This window comes from Doryrhamphus excisus, linkage group LG5 (assembly GCF_037039965.1).
Source record: "Doryrhamphus excisus strain RoL-2023G ecotype Guam linkage group LG5, RoL_Dexc_Guam_v1.1, whole genome shotgun sequence".
In the NCBI taxonomy this organism is placed as follows: domain Eukaryota; kingdom Metazoa; phylum Chordata; class Actinopteri; order Syngnathiformes; family Syngnathidae; genus Doryrhamphus; species Doryrhamphus excisus.
In genome coordinates, this window is record NC_136361.1 from 23,416,094 (window position 1) to 23,438,167 (window position 22,074).

A 22,074-nucleotide genomic window follows, 5' to 3' on the forward strand; every position below is an offset into this window, starting at 1 on the left:
CAAAGAACAATCTGCTTTTTTATATGGAAGCACCATCTTTTGTTTGTATTTATTGGCAGTCATTTAGTGTGTATCAGTAAATGCTGCAAGTTTGTAAACTAGTACATCATTTCAAAGCTGCAATGACTGAACCAGATGAGTAGAAAAGTCAAAAACATTACACATATTGGTCATTTCATATCTTTAGTTCTCGTATTTACAAGTGCAGTAAATCTAAAATAGGTATCTACTGTACATTGCATTTTGGTTTGCAAATCGTTTACAGACGAAGGAAACTGCTGCCGTCAAATGAAATGAAGAAAAAAAACAGCATAGATGTTATGAAAGACAGAAAAGATGCCCCATCCCCCAACAACCACAGACCTTTTGTGCACCTTTTTCAGCACCCAGCTCACATTTCTTCATGCTGATATTGTCTCTCCTTTAAAGCCGACATTAAAAACGAGGAAAGATAAACATAATTCAAAGTTTGGAGTGCAAAACTGCATTTGGCAGAGTGCTCAAGCCCATCATATACGTTTCACTTACACAAATAAGTACATTGTTCCTTCAGTTGATGTTCATGACACTTAAAAATAGTACGGACAAACATCCCTCATAATGCAAAACACCATAGATTTACATCAGCACAGTACAGGCTTTAATTACACTGTGATTCACAAGCTCCCCAAACTAGGTTAGGACCCCACCTTTATTCTTCCAAAATACAGCACGTGTCAGATATTCATAAAAAACTAGTCTGTCAGTAGTACTGCCACAAATATTTTTGTTTATCAACTTTAACTCATTGGTGAAGGCGATGATGGAATCCTATTTTTAGTCTCAACCTGTTTTATAAATTAAAATATAAAAAAATGTATAATTTTAGGCCTTGGTCATGCAGCAAATGCACATTTTTGGAGTTATTTCACTTGTGTAGCGCTTGTCCCCCTCCAAGGCACTCAAAGCGCTTTGACACGATGAGCACATTTACTGACTGATGACGCAGCATCAGGACCAACTGGGGGTCCGGTGTCTTGCCCGAGGATACTTCAACATGACCATAGGAGGATGGAGGATTGAACCCGCAACCTTCCGGTTGGGACATAGATATAAGATACACAACCATATGCACACGTTTGATGTCACGTCGCTGCCTGTCTGGCGGTATTTGGACTCAAATGGCTGACATTTGAGCAGCACCGTCTCATTCTTCATGACGTCGTGACGCTGCTCTGATATTCGATTTGAAGGACCTGTGTCCAGGATGAAGGTTCCGGGTAGGACAAAGTCAGATTCGGGGCTGGCAGTGTCAACAAGGCCTCTAGTAAACACATGGGAAGTGACTATGTGACCAGCGAACGTTACCATTTGCAAAAACAACTTGGTATGCATCTACTGAAGTATGTGTATTCAGTATCCTTTGCTGTGTTAGCTTTGGGCTAAAGTTCTCCATCACAACACAAATACATATCAAACACCAAGGCCTCGTTCCTAGAATCCTCCATACAATCATGAGGCCAACGAGTCTATAGTTTGTACGTTACGGAGATTAAATGTGTACATACGTAGTTGCATGAAGGAACAATGTGGATCGGGTTCTAGGACTATGCTCGTGGTTGTGGTCCCTGCGAAAGATGATCTCTAATGACGTGATGGAAGCATCGAGGGTCCACACGACCACACGTTGCTCTGCAGACACAGGCACACAAAAAGAAAGGACACGCGTACCATGGATGGACCGGGTCCTTCATAGTCATCGTCTGAATGGTGGGATATGGTCATCAGTGTGGAGCCGACGGGTGTTCCAAAGGCCTCTTCTAGCCTTCAGGTAGTTCCACAGGTAGTCCAGCTCAGAAAAGAGTGATCTTATCAATTTAAGGCAGATCAGGTGGTAGCAATGTGGCAGGCTTGCAAAGGTACAGTCACGCTGGGTTGAGGTCCCCTCAGAAGGGCTTGACCCACTCTGTATTAGGAGGGCTCCGAGGACTGCAGGTTCCGATTGAGGATGATGAACTGGAGGCAGCCAGGTGCCCCTCCCAGAACAGGGCATCGCTGGGCTTGGGCGGACTGGGGAAGGACCGTGAGCTGTCATCTATGGAGGCCTGGTTAAGAGGAGGCGGGGGCAAAACGACAGACGAGGTCTCATTCCCGACCAAAGCTTCTCCGGAGCACTGCTGCGTCGGCCACGGACCGTTGTACCAGCAGTCTTCCCTCAAACTGTCCGGGAGCAGAGTGCTGCTTGGACTGCCGACAGGGGGGCAAGGGCGCCCACAACTAGAGGGCAGCGGTGGGGCACTCGGGGGTCGGGGTACTGGGGCTCGAAGAACTGGATGGTGGTTGATCTCCACGTCTTCCAGACACTGGATTGGAACTGGAAGATGGAAACAGCGTTTGTTGTTGTCATCAGGTGAACTTCTCCAGTATCCACAGGTCTCTTTACTCTCCGAAAGCGTTGATACTAATTAATAAAATACTAAAGCCAATTTGGCACTTCCATAACTTTAAGGTAACGACAGACGGGCTTTTGTGCAGCAACACCCCGCATAGGTCACATGACCGCTGACCAGCATGTCAGCATGCATGTTCCAGTCTACTAGCACAACAACACAAGGTCACCTCACAAGGAACCCTTATGATCAGGACTCAAGTTGATCAAAAGATAGAAACGTACGTCTGTAGTAGAAATGGTAGTATTTAGATGACCCGCCCATCGACGTGCATCCTGTACCATATTTCCATTAAGTCAAGTGTGTTACACACGGCTGCAACACATTCTATTGCCAGCAAACATGACTGAAAGCTGAATGTGGTTAGATCAGACTATTTCCTGCTTCTAATATGATGGTGAATATGTTTTGTGCTCAGACCCGAATGGAAAACATTGTGGTTTGTGTGAGAATGCGTTCCTCACATAAATAGCGTCATTGCCAGTGAATAATGTGTTTAATCAAATGACTGAAAAGGAATTAAAAGGATTGTCCGTCCATTCTTCCCACCATGGTCTCCCGAGTCTGGAATTTGAATAAAGGGGCTTCCAACGGAGGATCATTACCAGCCCTCAGTACGATTTGAAATGTCTTTCTTTGCCATTCCTGCTTTCTCCTTCTGTCTCCATCAAAGTTCCAGGATTACCCTCATGTTCAGTGGAATAAATAGGCAGAGGTTTATTTTCTTTCCATATTTCGTTCTAATTTTCACCTCCGGGTCTCCTCTTCTGACACACCAAGGGAATAGACAAGAAAGGCAATCTCTGCAAGAGCAGAATACATCATCACGGGGGAGGGGAGGGGGGGGGGGGGGTCCAGTTCTAATATCATGTCCTTTATCAAACTGTTGGGAGTACTTTGATAATATCCGTAGTCTTCTCACACCCTTATACAAATGACAACAAGAAGCAGCGGGAGAAAAAGTTCTTTGGAAGAAACACTGAGGAGAAGCAGCTGTAACTTTTACTCTGATGTTAGCCACATTAGCGCTCGCGCGTCGCCAACAAAAAGCACGTATGAGACGCCACACAGAAGCAGGTCACGGAGACTCTGTGTAAAATGTCAGACGTATTAATGCATCAATGCAACTTTATTCTACTCTTTTTGGGGTCGGACATTAGTTGGACATTGTAGAAATCCTACTTTGTGGTTCTCCTTGTGCTCTTTTAGGGTGATGGATGCGTCTGAAGTACTAAATGCACTATTATGAATGCAGACTAAAGCAATGTGCTGTTGGGGCGGTATCAAATTGACTTTATGTGGGTTTCTCTATCAGTCATTAAATCCACCGATGTTTTGGAAGGTCCAGCCATCTCGACATCGCGAGAGGCTCATTTGTTATCGACGGAAGGAGGCACAGATTGACAACCGAGAAGACTTTATGAAAAACGGTCTGTCCCTCACATTGAAGTGACTCATTTATGTAAATGTGCGAGTGCCTTACACGGTGTTATTTCCGTTGGCCAATAATTTTCCTCATAGGAAACGCCCCCCCCCCCCAGATAAAAAAACGAGATAAGTAGTCAAAACAAATGTACACAGCAGCTTTAGAGGGAAGTGTTGTCGTCATTGAGACTCTTCAGCAACATCAATTTCAGCCAATGTGACATTTAGTCATCCAAAAGTACATCAATTTAGATGATGAAAATATGACTACAACTCGAATGCATTTGATATTTTTAAAGGCTGTGACTAAAACCATGTATGATTACATTTTGGTCAACTTTGCAACCCATGTTTCTGTGAGGTCCAAGAGGTATAGGCCATATTGGGAATGCAGTATCTCATTGGTCACTGGAATTATAATCCCCTTTTGTCTTAACACTCGGATTGAAGTTTGACTTTATTCTATTTTAATGTGAACCTTTGGAAGGTGTTGCTGGGTCTGCTGACCAAACACAACGTGAGTCAAGTTGTGGGCAACTTCACTTCCACCGTCATGGGAGCACAATATTTGTTGCACAGTTTAAATGTGCTGTTTTTATTAATATGTCTATATTGCGCTCCACACGGGCATATAAATTTACTACTATTACAAGAAAAAAAATGAAAATGTGGGCATTGTATGGGGTCTCTTTGTACGCAAACTTTACTATTGCTATTAAGTAATGATACTTCATTGATAGTGTTTGCTGGTGTTTAAATCAGAAAGGCCGCACATGTGTGCAGATATCATTGCAGTGGTGTTAAAAAGCTGAACAGGAGTAGGCAGGATCTCTGTGGAAAAAATACTTTCCACTGTGTGCGTGTGTGCCTTACCTTGTCTTGTCTCACTGATCAATGGTCTGAGCTTCCGAATCAGGCCTGTTTGGTGCCTCAGCCCTGAATGTAGACGGCTGATCTCAGAGCACAGAGCCTCGTATGCCTGCTGCATGCCTCTCTCTCTGCAGATGACAGGAAATTATATTTTAACAGTAGGTTTACAGCGTCTCCACATTGTATTGCTGCACGCTGCTGCGATGGTCTGAATGCAAACGAGACGTGAAGACAGCTGTGTTTTCCACAGCTTTGACCTGTGATATGAATATGATTAGCTTCTTTCGGATTAAACGTGGACCTTACTCCAAGATATACAGCCACTAATTCGTGAACGCGTTTGTCCTCTTCAGATACTACACAGCTGTCTCATGGATGGAGATTTATAAAAACACGTGGGCATGGTGATTGCAACAATAGGTGTCTGCCGAGTGGCCAGATTCAACACAGTAACACATTTGAAGACCTTCTGCTGTTGTCTAGGATCTACTTAGTTAGTGAGTAAACTTCCAGGTTGCTGACATGGCAGGTGATAGTACAATTGCATTGTTACAATGTATTAGCAATAAGGCAAAAAACAAATTCAAGTAATGAGTAGAATACTAGACTTTTTGTATCATAATCTGCATTCCAAGCAGCCAACAGAAAATATTATATAGTACAGCAACACTCTAATCTGTCCTTTCCACACCTGTTATTTAGATGCAAATGTTTATCTTGCCCTAACACCAGCATATTTTAACACCAAGACTAAAGACAAAAAGCATGATTATTAAGCTAACACCGTAGGATGTGCTGTCACATGAAACAACACAGACAGAAATGCATTCATAAATTCCAGTAATGCCAATTCACAGGTGTTTATCATAGGAAAATAGGTGGAGGACAGTTCCAGTTTCCACATGTTTAAACCCAGGAGAGCAGACAGAAGCTGGTTTTAATGCACATAAACACCAAAGCCTCGAGGTGGTGATGACACTGTCAACTTTATGTGAAGAAAAAAAACGGAGAATCATTTTCTGAGCAGCGATGCTTCTTGCATGAAGCTGTACTCTCCTCTAGTGGTGACAGAGGAAAACTACAGCCTGGGTTCTCTTACACAGAATCAATTAGTTGAGCTAATATTGGCTCCAGTTGCACAGAAACCTTGATTATGCTTAAAACACCATACCTGGCAATGAACTTCTCATCACATATCGTTTCCACCTTTGGTCCATTGAGGCCACAGACGTCCTCCTGTAACAGAGCCATTAGAGAGACTGACGTTTTCATTCATATTCATTTGAACATCGTGTATCGTCACTCCACTCCACTCTCTAATAGTGCCTCGATTTCAGCCCAGCCCTCCATGTGCTTTTATTCAGTTGAGCCTTTCATACCATGTTTGTACAGTTGACCCCACACTCTCTTACCACACTCCTCTCCAGATGTCTGTTGTTTTCCAGTGTCAACCTCTCCAGTTCCTCCTGAAGTTTGTGAATCTTTCGCTCGGCACTAATGCAGTCCACCTGCCAGTAGTTTTGGGGGCTGTTCAGGCTCTTCATCACTGCACAAAAATATTGGCCAATATTAATATATTATACCGAGTACAAATGAAGTCTATTTTATCACAATGAAATGAAAATGTAGCCAATGTTACATATTTTGCTTTGCAACAGACCATTTCATTATTTCTGGTTCTGGATTGGAGACACGGTCAATGTCTGCACATGACTGGGCCCACCCTGTTTTGGCCTGACAAAGCATAAGAGTTTTGGCTCCGCCCAACAAACCTTGGCTGGTCTCCATCTCCGTCCTCAGCTGAAGCAGTTCCAGCTCTTTGCTTTGGAGCTGCTCTGTCAGAAGCCGCTCACTCTCATTCTTCTCTTTTTTCTGATGGCCAAAGTGGAGAGACAATGAGACAAAGGCAGAGAACAATGAGCATAACAGCAATGCAAAAACCCGGGTCTTTGAGTTTTACTTCGGAGGTCTTATGAGTTCACAACAGAACTAAGGTAAAGGTAGAATAGAAAGTATGTAAAATTCATTATTCATTATTAAAGCTGGGTATGTAAAGGTGTCATCTCCAGCCTGGGAATGAGAGCCTGCCCAAAAGGGAGGCGTTTAGGTACCACTGGGTCTTATGTCTTGTGAGTGATGGAAGAATGGAATGTGAGATGGACAGGAGGATTAGTGCCAGGTCTGCAGTGATGCGAAAATGATGGAAGTATTGATGGAGCTGGGAATGTGGTGGCCAAATGAATGTATGGGAAACATAGTAGAAAATATAGAAGATGAAGATATAATAACACTACTTGCAACTTGGGATGCTTCGATTCCACTACCGATCATCCATGAGTGTGATTGGCCGACACCAATTACATGTATTAACTGTACATTTTTAAATTGTGCAATTTGCTAGGGGTGACGTATCAGGGAGAAACGTTAGGGCAAATCCTATGGCCTCTGACTGTCGGGGCCACCATCTTAAAAGATCCCGAGGGAACGGAACAGAAAGGCCAAGTGGTAGACCCCCCCCAAAAAACTTTTTGTGATCGGTTTTCAAAGAAATGGATCGGCATATGCTGATTACATGCTTTTCCACAGAAATCCCTTATCAGTGTCTGATCGATCAAAGCATCCCCACTTGCAACACATTTCAAATAAGCATGAGGAAGATTCCTTTCATCACTTAAACGCACCAGTTTGTTAAGCTCCATCTGCAGGTCCTCCTTTTCAATATAGATACCTCGATATGCGCTGAAGGCCTTGTTCACATATTGCGGACCCTCTGATGGAGGTGCCTCAGGCCGGAAGAGCTGGAACACAGAGAAAAGATGAGTGCAGATATTACTCTGCTTCCACTCCATATTGCCATTCAGACGGCTTTAAACTGAAAGAGACGTTAAATATTTCATCACTTCAACCTACCATTTCCTTTTCTATAAATACAATACCTTGTCCTCCAGCTGCTTGACGCGTTTCCTTAGCAAGGTGTTCTCCCGCTCTGTCTCTCTCAGCCGCTTCTTGATGTCCTCATAGGCTGTGACGAGGGCAAAGTGAGAAGCTACAGATTCATCGCCAGCACACACCGATACGGGACTCTCTCCAGCAGCAGTGTAGGCTGTCTCGTGCTTAAGGATGCAGATGTCATCATCCACAGTCAGGGGCTCCATGGCTGCACAGGCTTACTATGCAGCACAGACCTGTGGGATTGCAAAGGACAGATTTCTTAATTAGTGTGTGTGTGGGGTATCAGAGCTTCAGTGGTCCTCTGTTGTATATATTTAAAAAAAAAAGTAACGAGAAACATGCTTTACATTTACATAAGGCTACATAAGGGTTAAAGTTTTTTGTTTTTTTTTTACGTGAAATGCAAAAACGCTCACAAAGTGGCCAGATGGTTTGATTAGGATCAGGCAAAACTTGAGCTACAAGGTTACAATGCTTTGTTGCATCAGCATTTTGCCAACACAACCACTCTGCTGGGCCAAAGCGCTGCATGTAAAATACTTGGCACAAGCTTCAGCGGCAGCATTTTCAGCAGCATTCCGTCTTGGATGCACCAAGTACAAACGTCTACATACAAAACTAACTATGTAATGAATTATGAACAAAATTAACTTAGCTACTGGGTCTGCAGCTATTGAATATCTTAGTAATCATGTTGTCTGCTGAAAATGTTTTGGAATAATCGAGATAAATTCACAAGAATTTTTTTAAAAATATTTTTAGAACTTTACAACTTAACTTTAAAATAACAATATACAAATTTGTGGAAAGTGTTATTTTACATGACACTGGTGGATATTATCATTTGTCATTTATCATAAACACCATTAACGCATGATTGTTTAGTATCTGGACTAAAAATGAAAACGAAAATTACAATGTGACACTTCAACATTTTATTTATCATCATGTGTTCAATTAATATTAACAAGTTGTCAATCAAATAATTCTACTGGGTTTAGGTTTACAAGACACAGAGCTAATACAGTATATCCTCAGTGCTCCATTTGTCACTTTTCTTTGTGCAATGTATTAAAAAAAATAAAACTATTCGTTGCAAACGTCAATTATGTCATCAATGTATTTACCATAGCCTGTATTTGTGTGGATAGTGTCAGGGCCGTACGCATAAACTCACTCTTTCCTTTTCCACAAAAGATTGGGGTTTTCTTTTGTTGAAATGACACACATTAGTTCTGAACGAGTTAACAGAGACGAGTACGATTCAGTAAAAAAAAAACTCACTAGTTTTGAACGATTCGCTCACGACTCGCACATCTGTAGTAAATGTAGCTAATGTAACAAGTAAACATCAAAGGACAACTACGTGAAAACGTCAATTATCATGTCACATTTGGAAGCGAAGACAGGGGAAAGTTCAAATAGATCGTTCAGAGCGGTAACATTATCAAACAGGCAAGTCAACGCCCCAAAGCTTCATGACAGCAATGGAGACCAAAGCTGGACCAAATAGGCGATGACAAGCTGCCATATTCGGTACATAAGCAATCGATTAATCAATGTTATTCAAAGCTAATCTTTACATTTAGCTTCCGTTAAATGTTTAAAAAAACAAATACGCTTGATTTAAATTCTTAAAGCATGTGGTTGTGTTAACATCTCTAGTGTTTTACAAGACACAAAGAAACGAAAACTGCATGTAACAACTGGGAGCCAAGCTGAAATAACTGCAAGCTAGCGCTATGCTAACGCCTTGTGGTTATCTGATGCTATGTTCAGAAAAGGCAGCGAGTTTTTTGCAGCACACGACTTTCACTGACCGTGTAAAACGTTGTCCTCACTTTGAGGTCGGGTGATCACGATGGGAATACCATTTCTTATGGATAACAGCCACGTATTTCACAGGAAAACAATGGGGTGATGCTGGACCCATACACCTTGACAGAGCTGACAGACGAGGAAACAAAAACTTCCGGGAGTGACGTCACTGCAGGAAATCTTTCAAAATAAAAGCCTCCCCCCCATTCAATTGCCTTTACAGTAAAAGCCGGAAAACTAAATAAAAGCTCCCCGTTCACTTTGGACAGCCCTTGTGGTAAAAGCAGCAAGAGCTAGTGAGTCTTCTGGATTTTAACGTAATTATTTTCAACACCTTAAACACAGATATTCTTTATTATCACCACTATAAACCCAACCTTCTAGTGCAACCTTTCACTTTTTGTGATGTGCTCAGCTGCTAGCTAAATAGCCAGCTAGCCAGTAAGTACAAAAACAAACAAAAAAACCCCAAACACAAGTGAGTTGTTAAGTTACTTTCCTTACTTTTTTGTTTTAAAAGTCACTATTGTGTTAGTATAGTTGTGTTTTATACAAAGATAAAGCTTTGCGTTAGTATTGGTCATTCGTACCTTTTTGCCTTATTTCTTTTCTAATATATACACAATTTTGCTGTTTGCTTTGACTGTGATGTTTTGCTTTGGACCCCCGAGGCAGAGACAGGAAGCTGATGTAGCAGTTCCAGCTTTTTAATAAGGAAAATGCAAATATGCAAAAATGCAAATATACTTGTCCATAAAGGTGCAATGGTGCAGGTCAGGGGTGTCATACTCGTGCCATGGAGGGCTGAGACACTCCAGGTTTTCTTTCCCGCTGGTTACTAAAGCAGGTGATTTTAACTATTAACCCTCCTTTGGTTTGAGGGAAGGAACTGTCAATTAAATCACCTGCTGGAGAAACTGGTTGGAAAGAAAACTTGCAGTTTTCCAGCCCTCTGTCGACACATATGGTGTGTGATAGACACAGGCAACAAAAACTAGCAGAACTGGCTGGATGGCAAGGAAGAAGCTGGGCTAACCTATCCAGGGACGCAAATGTACTCAACTGGCAAAAAACCACTACCAGGCTTCTGAAACAAAGAACCAGCTAGGCTCAGCTGCAAGCAGTCAGCTTAAGTGGGGAGAAGCGCAATCATCCTCGGGTGTGGCTGGTCTTCCCACCTCCAGCCCACTCAAGGAACTCTGCAAGAATAAAAGAAAACACAGGCCAGGAGACAACAGGGGCCAGAACAAACCGGCGGTCCCCAACCTTCTCAGCCTATGGGTGAGCTTGTTTTTGCCAAACCTGCTGACTGACTTAGTCAGAGAGGTGCGCTCCAAACCTTATAGTAATCTCATGTACTAATGTACAAAACATAGGAATGCAAAATAGGAAATAAAAACACAGTGCTGCAAAAAAAACAAAAGGGGTATACTGAATTACCAGTCAGTGTGGGTTTGGTGGTGGTTAGTGCAGGTGATTAGATGGGAATGGAAACATCATATTTGTTGTTACTTTAATCCAAAATGATGGAACAACGACCTTGCCCAAGGACTGTTAGGACACTGCAGCATTTTTCGTACTTAAATGAGAATTAGTGATTTAATCAACTGGAGATGGCAAAATGAAGGAATGCATTGTCTTGTGGAAAGGCTTCATCAGACACATTTTCCCTGGCAGAACTTTAAGTTGAAATCACAGTTTCAGGCAATGTGCCCAATTAATACGAGTCTTCAAAGGTCAGACTGACGAGTGACATTTCAGAAAGGCTACTATTAACTGTAAGTTCATTGATGTAATTAATGTTCTGATATTTGATAAGTGGATCGAATCATTTCAGATGTATAACTTTACTTTTCTGCAGACTCTTTAATGTACTTCGTGTGGCATATTTCTCATTTTGTAGAGTGCAAACCAAAAGCTGTTCTCATGGCTCAGGAGAAGATTGCACAGACGCCAGACATCAAATGTCAAGAGGACCAGGAGAGACTCTACTTAACGACTCTTCAGTGTAAGGCCAACACTTTCAAGTTATTCTCTTCAATTTATTTTGGAATTCTTTTGACTGCGATATGCCCGTCACCCCTTTAACACCAATCAATAATTTACATGTATTTTATAGCAAATAAAATCGCACAGTACTTTGACCCATGCTCGTGTAGAACAGAGGACTACAGGATATGATCTTAACGTTTATGGGAGTGGGGGATGGGCGTATATTGCTTACTGTCGTAAAACAGACGAATGGCGTAGATTACACATGCAACTGACGAAAAATGGGCTGACCGGATGCAGACGTCTTCTGCACGTGTGTATAACCCACTTGAACCGATTGGGTTCCGGGTACGTATAGCGTAGTGACAAAGACCATTTACCATGACAGGAAGGAGGAAGTGAGAGAGCATGGAGGAATGTAGCGTGCAGAAGGTCACGCATGGTTGGGAACTTTTAACACACATGTGGACATAAATAGTTTATGAAACATACGTGTCTCATCTTACTTTTGGTAAGTTCCATGTTTAGATAGCGATAGAACGCGATATTTTGTGTGCCTTAATATACCAGTCAAAATAGTCTAAAATGGCCGGAACTCAAGTGTCATTGAATGAATTATAAAGTAGTGTATTTTTAAATCACGGCATAAATAATACAAGACATCATATCCTGAAGGATATTGTGTTTTAAAATGTAATTTACAATATAGTCATTTATAGTCATAGTTACTTTCCACTTGGTTCCTGATCAATGATATACATTGCCTCAAATAACTGAAGTATAATATAAAAATGTTGATTTGTTAATCGATTTTAGAGCTGGAAGCGTCGATATTTCAGTATTGATCTGCACATCACCAGTCATGTGTTCACTAATTTAGTGAAGTTCATATGAACGCTATTTATTGTTGATGTGTCTTTAACTTGAATTTAAATGAAGCAAAGATGACCATGAAAAGTTACTAGAATGAAATGTATTCCTTTCTAATGAATGGTAGAAGTTGGTTATTTGCAGTTGCCAATTTTAATTGCAGTGTCCACTGAGGCCAAGCTGCTGATGAGAGAGATAGATGAGCTGTTGCAGCAGTGTACACCATCCAGACCATCTCACCGAAGAAACAGCAGAGTGGTATTTTTTTAATGTATTTTTTTTTTAATTCATAACCATGCCCCAAATGTTGTACTTGCGTCTCGTGCATTTCGGTGACAGGTTCAGCAGGAGGTTCAGGCCTGCACAGTGGATGGCGAGACCTTGGTCATTGAAGGGTTCAGGTTTGAGACTGCAACCATCAGGGAGGACTTGGGGAGGTTGAGGTCACAGACGCAGAGTGGCAGTTACCAAGGAGACGCTTGATTGATGTCTACATCAGTCATTACACAACAGGAGGTCAGCAAGGTCAAATAGTCTGAACAGGTAAGGTTGGCCGACACGGAGCATACAAATGACGTGCTGGAACCGTACAGCAAGACTAATGATTGGCATCTGTTTGACACCACGGCACGCTGGACCTCAACTGTTTGATAGGGCTTCCAGAAGAAAGTTGATTTCTATATAAACTGATACAGTTGTTAAAATGAAATATTTTGTTAGTAACAGTCATTCGTTGGACTTGTAGTGTAGCGTAAAAAGTTTTGACTTTATTCAAGGTTATCCAACACACTAATACATAAATGAATGCCAGTTTGATATCATTTATAGTTATTGCCTTTTTATTGTTTTGGGGTCATTTACACCTTTATATGTCCATATACAACAGTCATCAACAGACAATTAAGTGTGCTCCTATTAAACAGTCGCAATGTCATTTTTGTGGCATTATATATATCAAACGTAATGTTTTGTTTGCCTTGTGACAGGGTTATGTCCACCGTGCTGGGAAATAAACATCTTTAGATCAAAATGAATTACTCGGGTGATAACATTATTTGAAATGTGTTCATCAGCAGACTGCCAAAGCAAATTAGAATTTGTGTTGTTTAATATTTATATCATCACACTTGTGGATAAGCATATACACTGTATGCTTTGCAAAAATAGTTCATTTGATGTAAGATTTATTACCAAAACAATGGCAGAGCTGCATACGTGTAACCGATTAACAACTGGAATGTTTGCTGCTCAATTAAACCTAGTGGCTTGCAAAGCATTAACATACTAATCAGGCCGACATTATATATGCAAATAGGCTCTTCATTATCTGGTAGTGCTTGTTTGGAGTACTCAAGATGTTTGGCAGTATGAGTTGTGTAACAACATATTACAGAAATAATCTTAGCTGCTTGTGCATTAAACTAAGGCACAACTGTCAATCAAATGCAAAGACGTACATTCATTAGCGCCGTATAATTTAGTACATTTACAGAAAACTATTTTTGTTCATTGTTGTCAGAATGGATCATTTTGCACATTTCGAGCATTCTCGTAAACGCAGTTCTAGAAGCAGAAGGTCTAATAGAATTTTTGCATGTGTTGAATTGGATAAGATGTCATGTTGTAGTCCTTTTGTGCCACATTATTTATTCATCAGTTCATGTAATTAGATGTTGATCAGTAGGGACATCACCAGAGGAATTGAAACACTCACTGTTGGAAGATACAGACTTAATCAGTTGCGCTCTCCATCATTTTTGACAATTGTACAAAAATGATGCGTTTTCCTCTCTGTGTTGTTTTTTGGTCAGTTGATATAAACATCTCCTGCCAGCATTTCTAGACATTATTTATGGAATCAGAAGTAATGCCAAATGCATGTTATGTCATTTCCCACCACAAGAGGAGGCTGTCTAGTTGTTCTCATATTTTCAATGTGCATTTGGCTCTTAGGTTACATTTGTATTGGGGGCATGCATATGATATTTGGGCACATGCTCCATTTGTTACCTATTTGGTCTCATTTATACACCCACTGACCAAATAATTAAGAGAACCTGCATTACTAAAGTCATTATAAATTCACTAATGCTATAATACATACTGTAATTGAAGTTTGCTATGGTGTCTGTTTTGTTGACGCTTTTATTTTTTGCTACAAAATAATAATAGAATTAATATCGTGGTCAGGTCTGGAACCAGTTAGTCCCTCACCAGGTCTCTTGGGGGTGCCCAGAGTGGGGGCATAATATGGTGAGGCTGCGTTTGGGAAGATGTGCAGTAATCGTCAACTTTGGCAATGTTCAAATGTAAGCTGAAAAGACTGGAATCTTCATTTTTAATTATTTTGGGAGGGGATTGCTTTGTTTTATGGAATTTAATTTCAGAATGATTCAATGTTTTTCTTGAATGATTTTAAGAAGTGATTTTTGTTCTTTTCTGTAAAGCACTTTGAATTACCTCGTGTACAAATGGTGCTCTATAAATAAACTTGCCTTGCCTAATACAAGTGCAACGGTCACTATAGGGGTGTTATTTCATGTTATAGGGCTCTAATAATCAACATATTTACAAGGCCGTAAAACATATTTAACTATGAAAATATTCCATTTATAAAGAAGGAATACTACGATGCAGAATTTCATTCATCATGGTCGATCCTGAACCAACTAATCATGATAAACAAGGGATTACTGTACTGTACTGTATCTTTTAAGTCTCTTCAAAGGGACGCATGGTGGACACATTAATGACAGGGGCTGTCGACTTCTAATTGTATCCGTTGGAATGCGTTTTGAAAGCAGTCACAGGAGCTGTGAGCGTTTTCCCTTATTGTTGCAATTATGTTGGTAGAGGCTGAAACGTTTCCTGTCGTCAGAGAGCTTTAGCATAGTGCTAAATTCACATTGTGCTTCCAAACGCCTCTGATCTGAAGTGCACTTGCTTCAAGACCCTGAAACGGTGCCATGTAATCAGCAACTTGAGACAACAGAGGTCAGATGCGTGCTGGGATAGCGGAGGCTATCCATCTCGACCCACATAGCCTGGCTGCAACAGACCGTCCAAGGCCTCGCCTTTGTTTTTGCTGAGCCAATTAGAGGGACACAGCATCTGCTGAGAAAAGAGAACAATGACTTCTTCATTGAGTTTGAGTCTCCGCTGTCAGTGTATGTTTCTTTGTTGTGCCAATATGTCTACTTTGTGTGTGTTATTGTCTGTGGGCTACTCACTGGTTGTGATTGTGTGTTACTGTGCATGTAGATTGTGCGTCGAATATCATTAGAAAGGAAGGAGCCCAGTGTACAGCAGATGCAAGGACATAAGAAAATGACTTCAAAGCCTGACAGACAGCATATGGCTTCATCGGCTGTGATGCAGGTAGACCTCGTTCTCTGAACACCTACAGTCAGCACATAGACACCTTAACTCGTTAGAGTTCAGTCATTTACAGACCGAATATGCTTGTAATTACAATATGGCGCGTGCACGTCAAGTTTGTGTCCCTACCACAACTTCTGTGAAACTTTTCAACAGGATGTGTGGTGATGATTTCACAGTAGGTCCTAACGCTCCATCTTGCCAAGGTACCTGGAGGTCATTAACCCTACCTGCTGTTGTCTAGTGCTGTGCAGGCATTGATGACTTACATTTTCAAGCTAGGGTGTGAAGAGAGAGAGGTATGGGGGGTGCGTGCGTATAGGTGTGTAGTTCGCATTCAGCAGTGCTAGCTAGCACCCCTGGCTTAGGCAGCAGGCTGCACCATATGGCTACATTTATCATTTATCTCACTATTCATTATGACTGTCCTTGCTGGCTACAGATGTCCTGCTGGGGGTCTCAACCTTACCTCAGAAACACCGGGCGACCGATATTAATTTGGCGGCTTAATGCTGCAAGATGTACTGTAACTGCTTATCATATAATGACAAAACCGTTGTTGTTTCTTGGGCTTTCTTTTCTGGAAGCCTGGCATTGTAGTACTGTACCTACTCAGGCTGTGATAGACTACAGTCAAAACTGGTTTTACTTACCTCAACCTCAAAAATTTACATGGAAACTGCATCGGTGGGTATTTGGCATCTAGTAGCTTGGATCCACCTGAAACTCCAAAAACAGATGCTAACCAAATAGTTTGGTTTGGTTGGAGTACACTTGGGATGGGAGCCAATCAAACACAGCTATCTAAAATTGTTATTTTGCAGTACAACTTTGGTTAGTGTTCGCCTCCATTGATGTGTTTCTCAGTAAAACGTACGCCACAATTTTGCCTCAGTACACGTGCATTCTCCAGTTAGCATTAGGTTACAATATGGCGTACCTCTTGCTGTGTTGAAACACTGTATGAGTCCAAAGACTTGATGTAAAAACAGTATTTCTTTCTGTCTGTCTTTGGCTCCATTTTGGGTTATTGCGAAGCTATTCAATTCCAAAATAACTCATGGCAAAACAGGAAGGTGGAGACTTGCTGTCACATCGTGTCTTTGGGCACAGTCATGTCAACAATCATGTCTTCACTGAAGATAAAAGTAACCTTAAATGTTCATTTATCCCTTGTGTATGGATTTATAAGCTTTTTTTATTGTTTTCTGTATTTAAAACTAACCAAAATTCATGATAACCAAATATCTATTCCCTGTAAGAAATTGTGTGAATCCAAAAATGTTAACACAAAAACATTTTTATACAGTCCGACCTTCTGGAACAAATTGAGGCTAACCAGGTTCCACTGTACGTGAATGTTGTAAGAAAACATACAGGTAACATCTGGAACGCTGGGGTTTTCTGTAGAATGAGAAAACAGGAAAACAAGGATGCAGCATGCAAACCCAACTCTGTGATTAATAACAAAGACTTAATACGTCAGTAGGATTTACTTCTTTCCTAAAGCAGAAGGTGTACACACATTTAGAACATTTTGCAGTCGGGCATAGGTCACGGCGGTCTCAGTGTGTCGTGGTTCAGCATCAAACCACTGATGCTAACCAACAGCTTGATTTTGGCTTACACCGCCTGTCTATCTTCATCTTTTCTTTGCTTGACTGGTTGACAGTGTGACAGTGGTGGAAGACGTTTTCAATTTTTTGGGTGGGCGGCTGGGTGCAGGGATGTCATCAAGACATCTGTCTTTGGACTGCTGATTATTATGTGAGTGTGTGGGGGGGGGGGGTGGAAATTGGTGCACCCTTTTTAGACTTTTTTTTACTTATGTTACCTTTTTTAAGTCAGAAGAAACAGAATTAAACTGAAAACCACCCAATGAGTGTTTGTTCGTCTTTTGGCCCCCCACACCTCCTACATCACGAGTCCATTATATAGCTGCTGACGCCTGTCACACCAAGATCTTGGATTCTTAAGATCATTTCATCTTATTTTGTGCAAGTCAAAGGGGCACTTTGCCACATTGACCATGCATCTAACGTTATTCAGCTCAGTATGTAGTATGTCCATGCTAAATGGGCTTTCACTTGTCTAGTGCTTTTCTACCATCTTCAAGGCATTCAAAGCGCTTTGACACTGTTCATGCATCTGCTGATGACACAGCGTCAGGAGCAACTGGGGGTTCAGTATCTTGTCCGAGCATATTTCAACATGGTGATGGAGAGACTGGGGATAGAACCAGATACCATCCGGTTGGGAGACAACCGCTCTACCATGTCAGCCTTGCAATCTTGTTGAACTTTTTTTTTTCGCACAAGTATTGGTTTCTGATCTTTGATTAGCAATATGTTTGTGTATGTTTACAGATGTTCTGTCATAATTCATACACACGAGACACATGATGGGGCATTGCAGTGAGAGGATGTGGAATCGGACAAGGATGAAAGTGAACCCATGACCTTGGCTTATTAATAACAGGTTAGATCAAATCCAACCATTGATGACAACGGAGGCCTTAATAACCCCAGAAAGGGGAAACCCACCAGGGTCGTGTGTGTGTGTGTTTGAAACACGCAAGACTAATCAGATTTTGTGTGTGTGTCTATCTTGTTTTATATAAAGGGGGAAGAAATGCGATGGAATTTCCCCCAATCCTTTTAGCTAGATATGTGGAATTACCCTTCAGACCACCTGATCCGTTTAAAAGGCTCACATGCACGCGTGCACACCCACACACACACACAAATACTAAGTCACAGAGCCTTATTTCACAACTTTCCTCATGAAGAAGTAATCTTTCTGTGACTTTGAGTTTTGCTTTTTATGTAAAAAAAACAAAGACCACACAAATCCTACTTGCTGGTTTTTAACATGGATCTTGGGCGAAACACCAGACGATCATGTTATATACAAAAGCAGTCAAAAGCCGTACGTGGCAATCGATTGATCCTGATTCTCCTTCAGTGCCACCCAGACGAGGGCCTTAAGTTATGAGGTGTGCCCCCTGCAACATCTCCACATTGCCAGCTGCCACCTGAAGCTAAATTGTTCCATTGAAGGAAAGAGCGTCCTGGATCATGATGGCGCCCCGTCCACTGTTCTGTGTGGAAAACATCTCAGGTGGATCTCCTTGTCATGACTGCCAAGGTTACATTTTCTTCTTCATCAGAGAATATACTGTACCTTTCTTCCACCTTTCAATGTCCCATCTTTGGTGCTCTTGTGCAAATTCCAAACAGGCAATTCTGTGGCTTTGAAGGAGACGAGGTCTTTTTTGTTCTGAAAACCCTCCTCTCGGATGCTGTCCGATGGTTATTGGACTGCACTCGGCAACAGTAATAACCTTCATTTGGGCCGAGGACCATGCCCTGTCTTAATGGACAGCCAATTGGACGGTCTGGCTCGGAACCCATGACATTTCTTTGGGCCTTCCCCTTGCCTTTTTTGTTCCATAACCCTCTGGATCCTTGAAGTTTGAAATGACTTTCTCAAGGTCAACCTCAGCCGCAATGTTATCCTGTGAGATGCCTTGCTCATGCAGCGCAACGATTCCACCACGTTTCAAGAGAGAGAGCCTTTTTGCCTTTGCTATCAAGAGATTATGACAATGTGAATAACTGACAAAAACGATAACGAATCCAAGATTTTGGATTTTAAGGGCTGGGGTCTTACAATTTTGATCAGCTGGTATTTCCTAAAATATATTAAAACCGTGAAGTATATAGTGGTTTTAATATGCTAATATATACTGTATCACGGTGTCTTCTAACACCCCTTTTAAGGGATGTGAATTTTAATTTCGTTATCTTCACTCAATCTGTTATGTCAGCTCTGCATGTGTGTTGCAGACACCCTCCCTCGGTGAAGCCCCCACATAGAGAGCTGACATGCTGGCAGCTATTTGACAGAAGAAAAATGACAGCCAAGTATGGCGGACTCCCTGTGCCAGTTGCGTGTCTGTTTGTTTTGAACCTTCTCGTTGGATTACATTTAGAATTTATAAAAATTCCAGCCCAGCATTGGTTTATGATTGACTGTTATGGATGAAACTGAAGACAACTTTTGCATTTCTCCTCCACATAATAAGTTGATATTAGTCATTGTCCAAGTAATGTATAGTTTCTTTGTTGTGTTCCTGACATTCAAATGCTGGCACCATGAAAGCATACCGTACTGCATTATTCCATGAACTGCTGCAGGCTTTACAATGTATGAGTATGTTTTCTAAACAAGGCCGTAATCAAAGGCAGCTTCAGGCATCCTGCCGGCACCCACACACCAAGACTGTGGACTGGAGTATGATGTTCTTTTCCAGTCTGAGCTAATTGTCTCTGGGGCTCGGTTCACTCTGGTTGCAGTCAGACTTTGCTCTGTTACGCGATGCAGCTGCAGGTCCCTGGAAGGCTTTAATGAAGAGTTATGGGAATCTGGACACCCTTCGGCTGTGGGAAGAGGCGAGTAGATCGGAGGGAGGAGTGAGATGTGGAGAATACGGGGGAAGGGAAGGGAAGGGCAGGGCAGTGTGGCACTCATTTATTCAATTTCTACCGCAGTTCTTGTTCAGGGTCACAGGTGAATTGACTATGGGCGGATGGCGGGATAAACCTTGTCCTGGTCAACCGTAAATCACATGGCACATGCTGCACGGATGCAGAGCTATTCACCTTCATGAACATTTGTTATCGACTGTTTTTTTTTTAGCAGGGAAAATGTCTTTCGTCATATTGGTTGATGCTTATTAGTTGACACGTTAGCCATGTAAGCCTGAGTCACACACGCATGCTTTGCTAAACTAAGCTAACCCGGTCGGCTTCCAAGATGGGAGTTTTTTTTTCCACCAACTTTTGCTGGTTCAGGTGGTTGCTTGGACATGCTGCGCTCGGGAGCGGGCAGATTAGTGTTTGTGAGGAAATGCCGTCACAATTGAGTGGTCCACTAGGGGAATATTTCCCCACACACATCTTCCAATGTTCCTTTTCCTCACAACTACAGCGTTTTGTTGAAATTATGTGATTTTTCACCGAGATTCCACGTTTTACAGTAGATCAGGTTTAGGTTTTTATTTGCCAATTCCCCCATGATTCCGATAACACAGAAATGATAGGGACCTATTTGCATTTTTCAATACATATTCATGTTTTGATTGAAGCAACATAGATGAGTTGATTGAATATGTTTTTCTGACCTCTCCTACTACCAACAAACATGAATACCCATTAATCAATTTTGTTCTTATTCGTTAAGATTGCCTTCTGAGCTAGGGAGAGCGAGGAAAAAAACAAAGCAATGAATGGCGGAGCAGCTTCAGCTATTTTGATTCTGATGGAGTTGACCAGGTCACACCCTTGGAGGATGGAGGAGGCCCCTTCTGTCAGTGTTCTTCCTTCAAGTTCCTCTCTTTCTTTCTGCCTTCACTTGATTTGAAATGTCAGGCAAGTGAGAGATGGGGGCAGGGACCGTGAGTGAGGGACATCTGCTGTCTGCAGGGGACGACCATTGAAAGCATACTGTTGATACTTCACCCAACGCAAGGTGGCATTTTACTATAATATACCATGTACCTTGTAGTATGTCCAAATGGAAGATTTTTCATGAATCTGTGAGCTGGCCATTTAGTCATGTTTGGGGGTAGATTTGCCGTCAAAGCCATTGCAGCTTCAGACGGAGTTTTATTTGTGTGCAAATCTGCTGCACTTGGACAAAGCCGTGAACCTTGATAGCAGGCTGGTATAATCCGTTATATATTGCATTGTCAAGCAAGAGATACACTATTAAAGAGTCACAGTGAATAATATGACAATATTTTTGATGCACCTACTGCATGGTTATGAAGGATTATGCCCAGCAATATTGAGCATTGCTGTTTGTTGGGTGTGAGCACATCACAGAAACAGAGCTGAAGCTTTAGCTTTGTGTCCTACTTACAGAGGAGATTCTGCTCCATCAGCATGCAAAAACAGTTTTATGTGGTGAGAACTACTGAGATGTTGGGCTGTATTTCCCAAGAGACCAAGTTGTCCTTGTGTGTTTGCATGAGTTCTCATGACATGGAACTCTGAAGACATAGTGATTGGGGAAATCAGAGCTCATTTTTGGGAATGGCAACAATCCTGCTATGATGAACCGTCTGCCTCCCTGAGTTTTAACCCTTCTCATCTCCTGCTTCGACAGGCAACTCGTGTTCTTTCTTTTTATGTCCACAGTTGGTCACAAAATCCCAATGAAAGGTTGCAGATTAGCACAGTTCGCAACCGGATAATTTCAACAGCTGCAACTGTGGCAGTGCTGCCGACATCTGAAGCCTCTTGTCTCCTGAGAGACTCTCTGGCTGTTGCTTGAA

At 41.8% G+C, this 22,074-nt stretch overlaps 2 protein-coding genes across 4 annotated transcripts in view; one reads left to right on the forward strand and one right to left on the reverse strand.

Annotated features, from left to right (window-relative positions):
* Positions 1 to 59: 59 nt before the first annotated feature.
* azi2 (5-azacytidine induced 2) lies at positions 60 to 9,659 on the reverse strand. Its single transcript, XM_058053177.2, has 8 exons — positions 9,497 to 9,659; positions 7,661 to 7,909; positions 7,406 to 7,522; positions 6,497 to 6,596; positions 6,137 to 6,270; positions 5,896 to 5,960; positions 4,728 to 4,852; positions 60 to 2,353 (listed from the first exon to the last, which is right to left on the reverse strand). The coding sequence occupies exons 2-8, from the start codon at positions 7,877 to 7,879 to the stop codon at positions 1,926 to 1,928; spliced, it is 1,188 nt and encodes a 395-aa protein (XP_057909160.2). The 5' UTR covers positions 7,880 to 7,909; positions 9,497 to 9,659; the 3' UTR covers positions 60 to 1,925.
* An 811-nt stretch (positions 9,660 to 10,470) lies between these two features.
* The window catches only part of LOC131105249 (RNA-binding motif, single-stranded-interacting protein 3-like), a 150,262-nt gene continuing 138,658 nt past the window's right edge, over positions 10,471 to 22,074 (forward strand). For all 3 annotated transcript variants that reach the window (XM_078790937.1, XM_078790939.1, XM_078790938.1), the window contains exons 1-4: positions 10,471 to 10,775; positions 11,398 to 11,502; positions 12,520 to 12,614; positions 12,696 to 12,899. The gene's annotated coding sequence lies outside the window, so the exon portion shown is untranslated. The remainder of the gene's footprint in view (positions 10,776 to 11,397; positions 11,503 to 12,519; positions 12,615 to 12,695; positions 12,900 to 22,074) is intronic.

Bases quoted from the DNA above. Each gene is read 5' to 3' on its own strand.
- azi2 (XM_058053177.2), bottom strand. From the start codon at position 7,879: ATGGAGCCCCTGACTGTGGATGATGACATCTGCATCCTTAAGCACGAG. The intron at 6,597-7,405 runs GTGCGTTTAAGT...TTTGGCCATCAG, and splicing joins AGATGGAGCTTAACAAACTG to AAAAAAGAGAAGAATGAGAG. The intron at 6,271-6,496 runs GTTTGTTGGGCG...ATTTTTGTGCAG, and splicing joins GGAGATGGAGACCAGCCAAG to TGATGAAGAGCCTGAACAGC.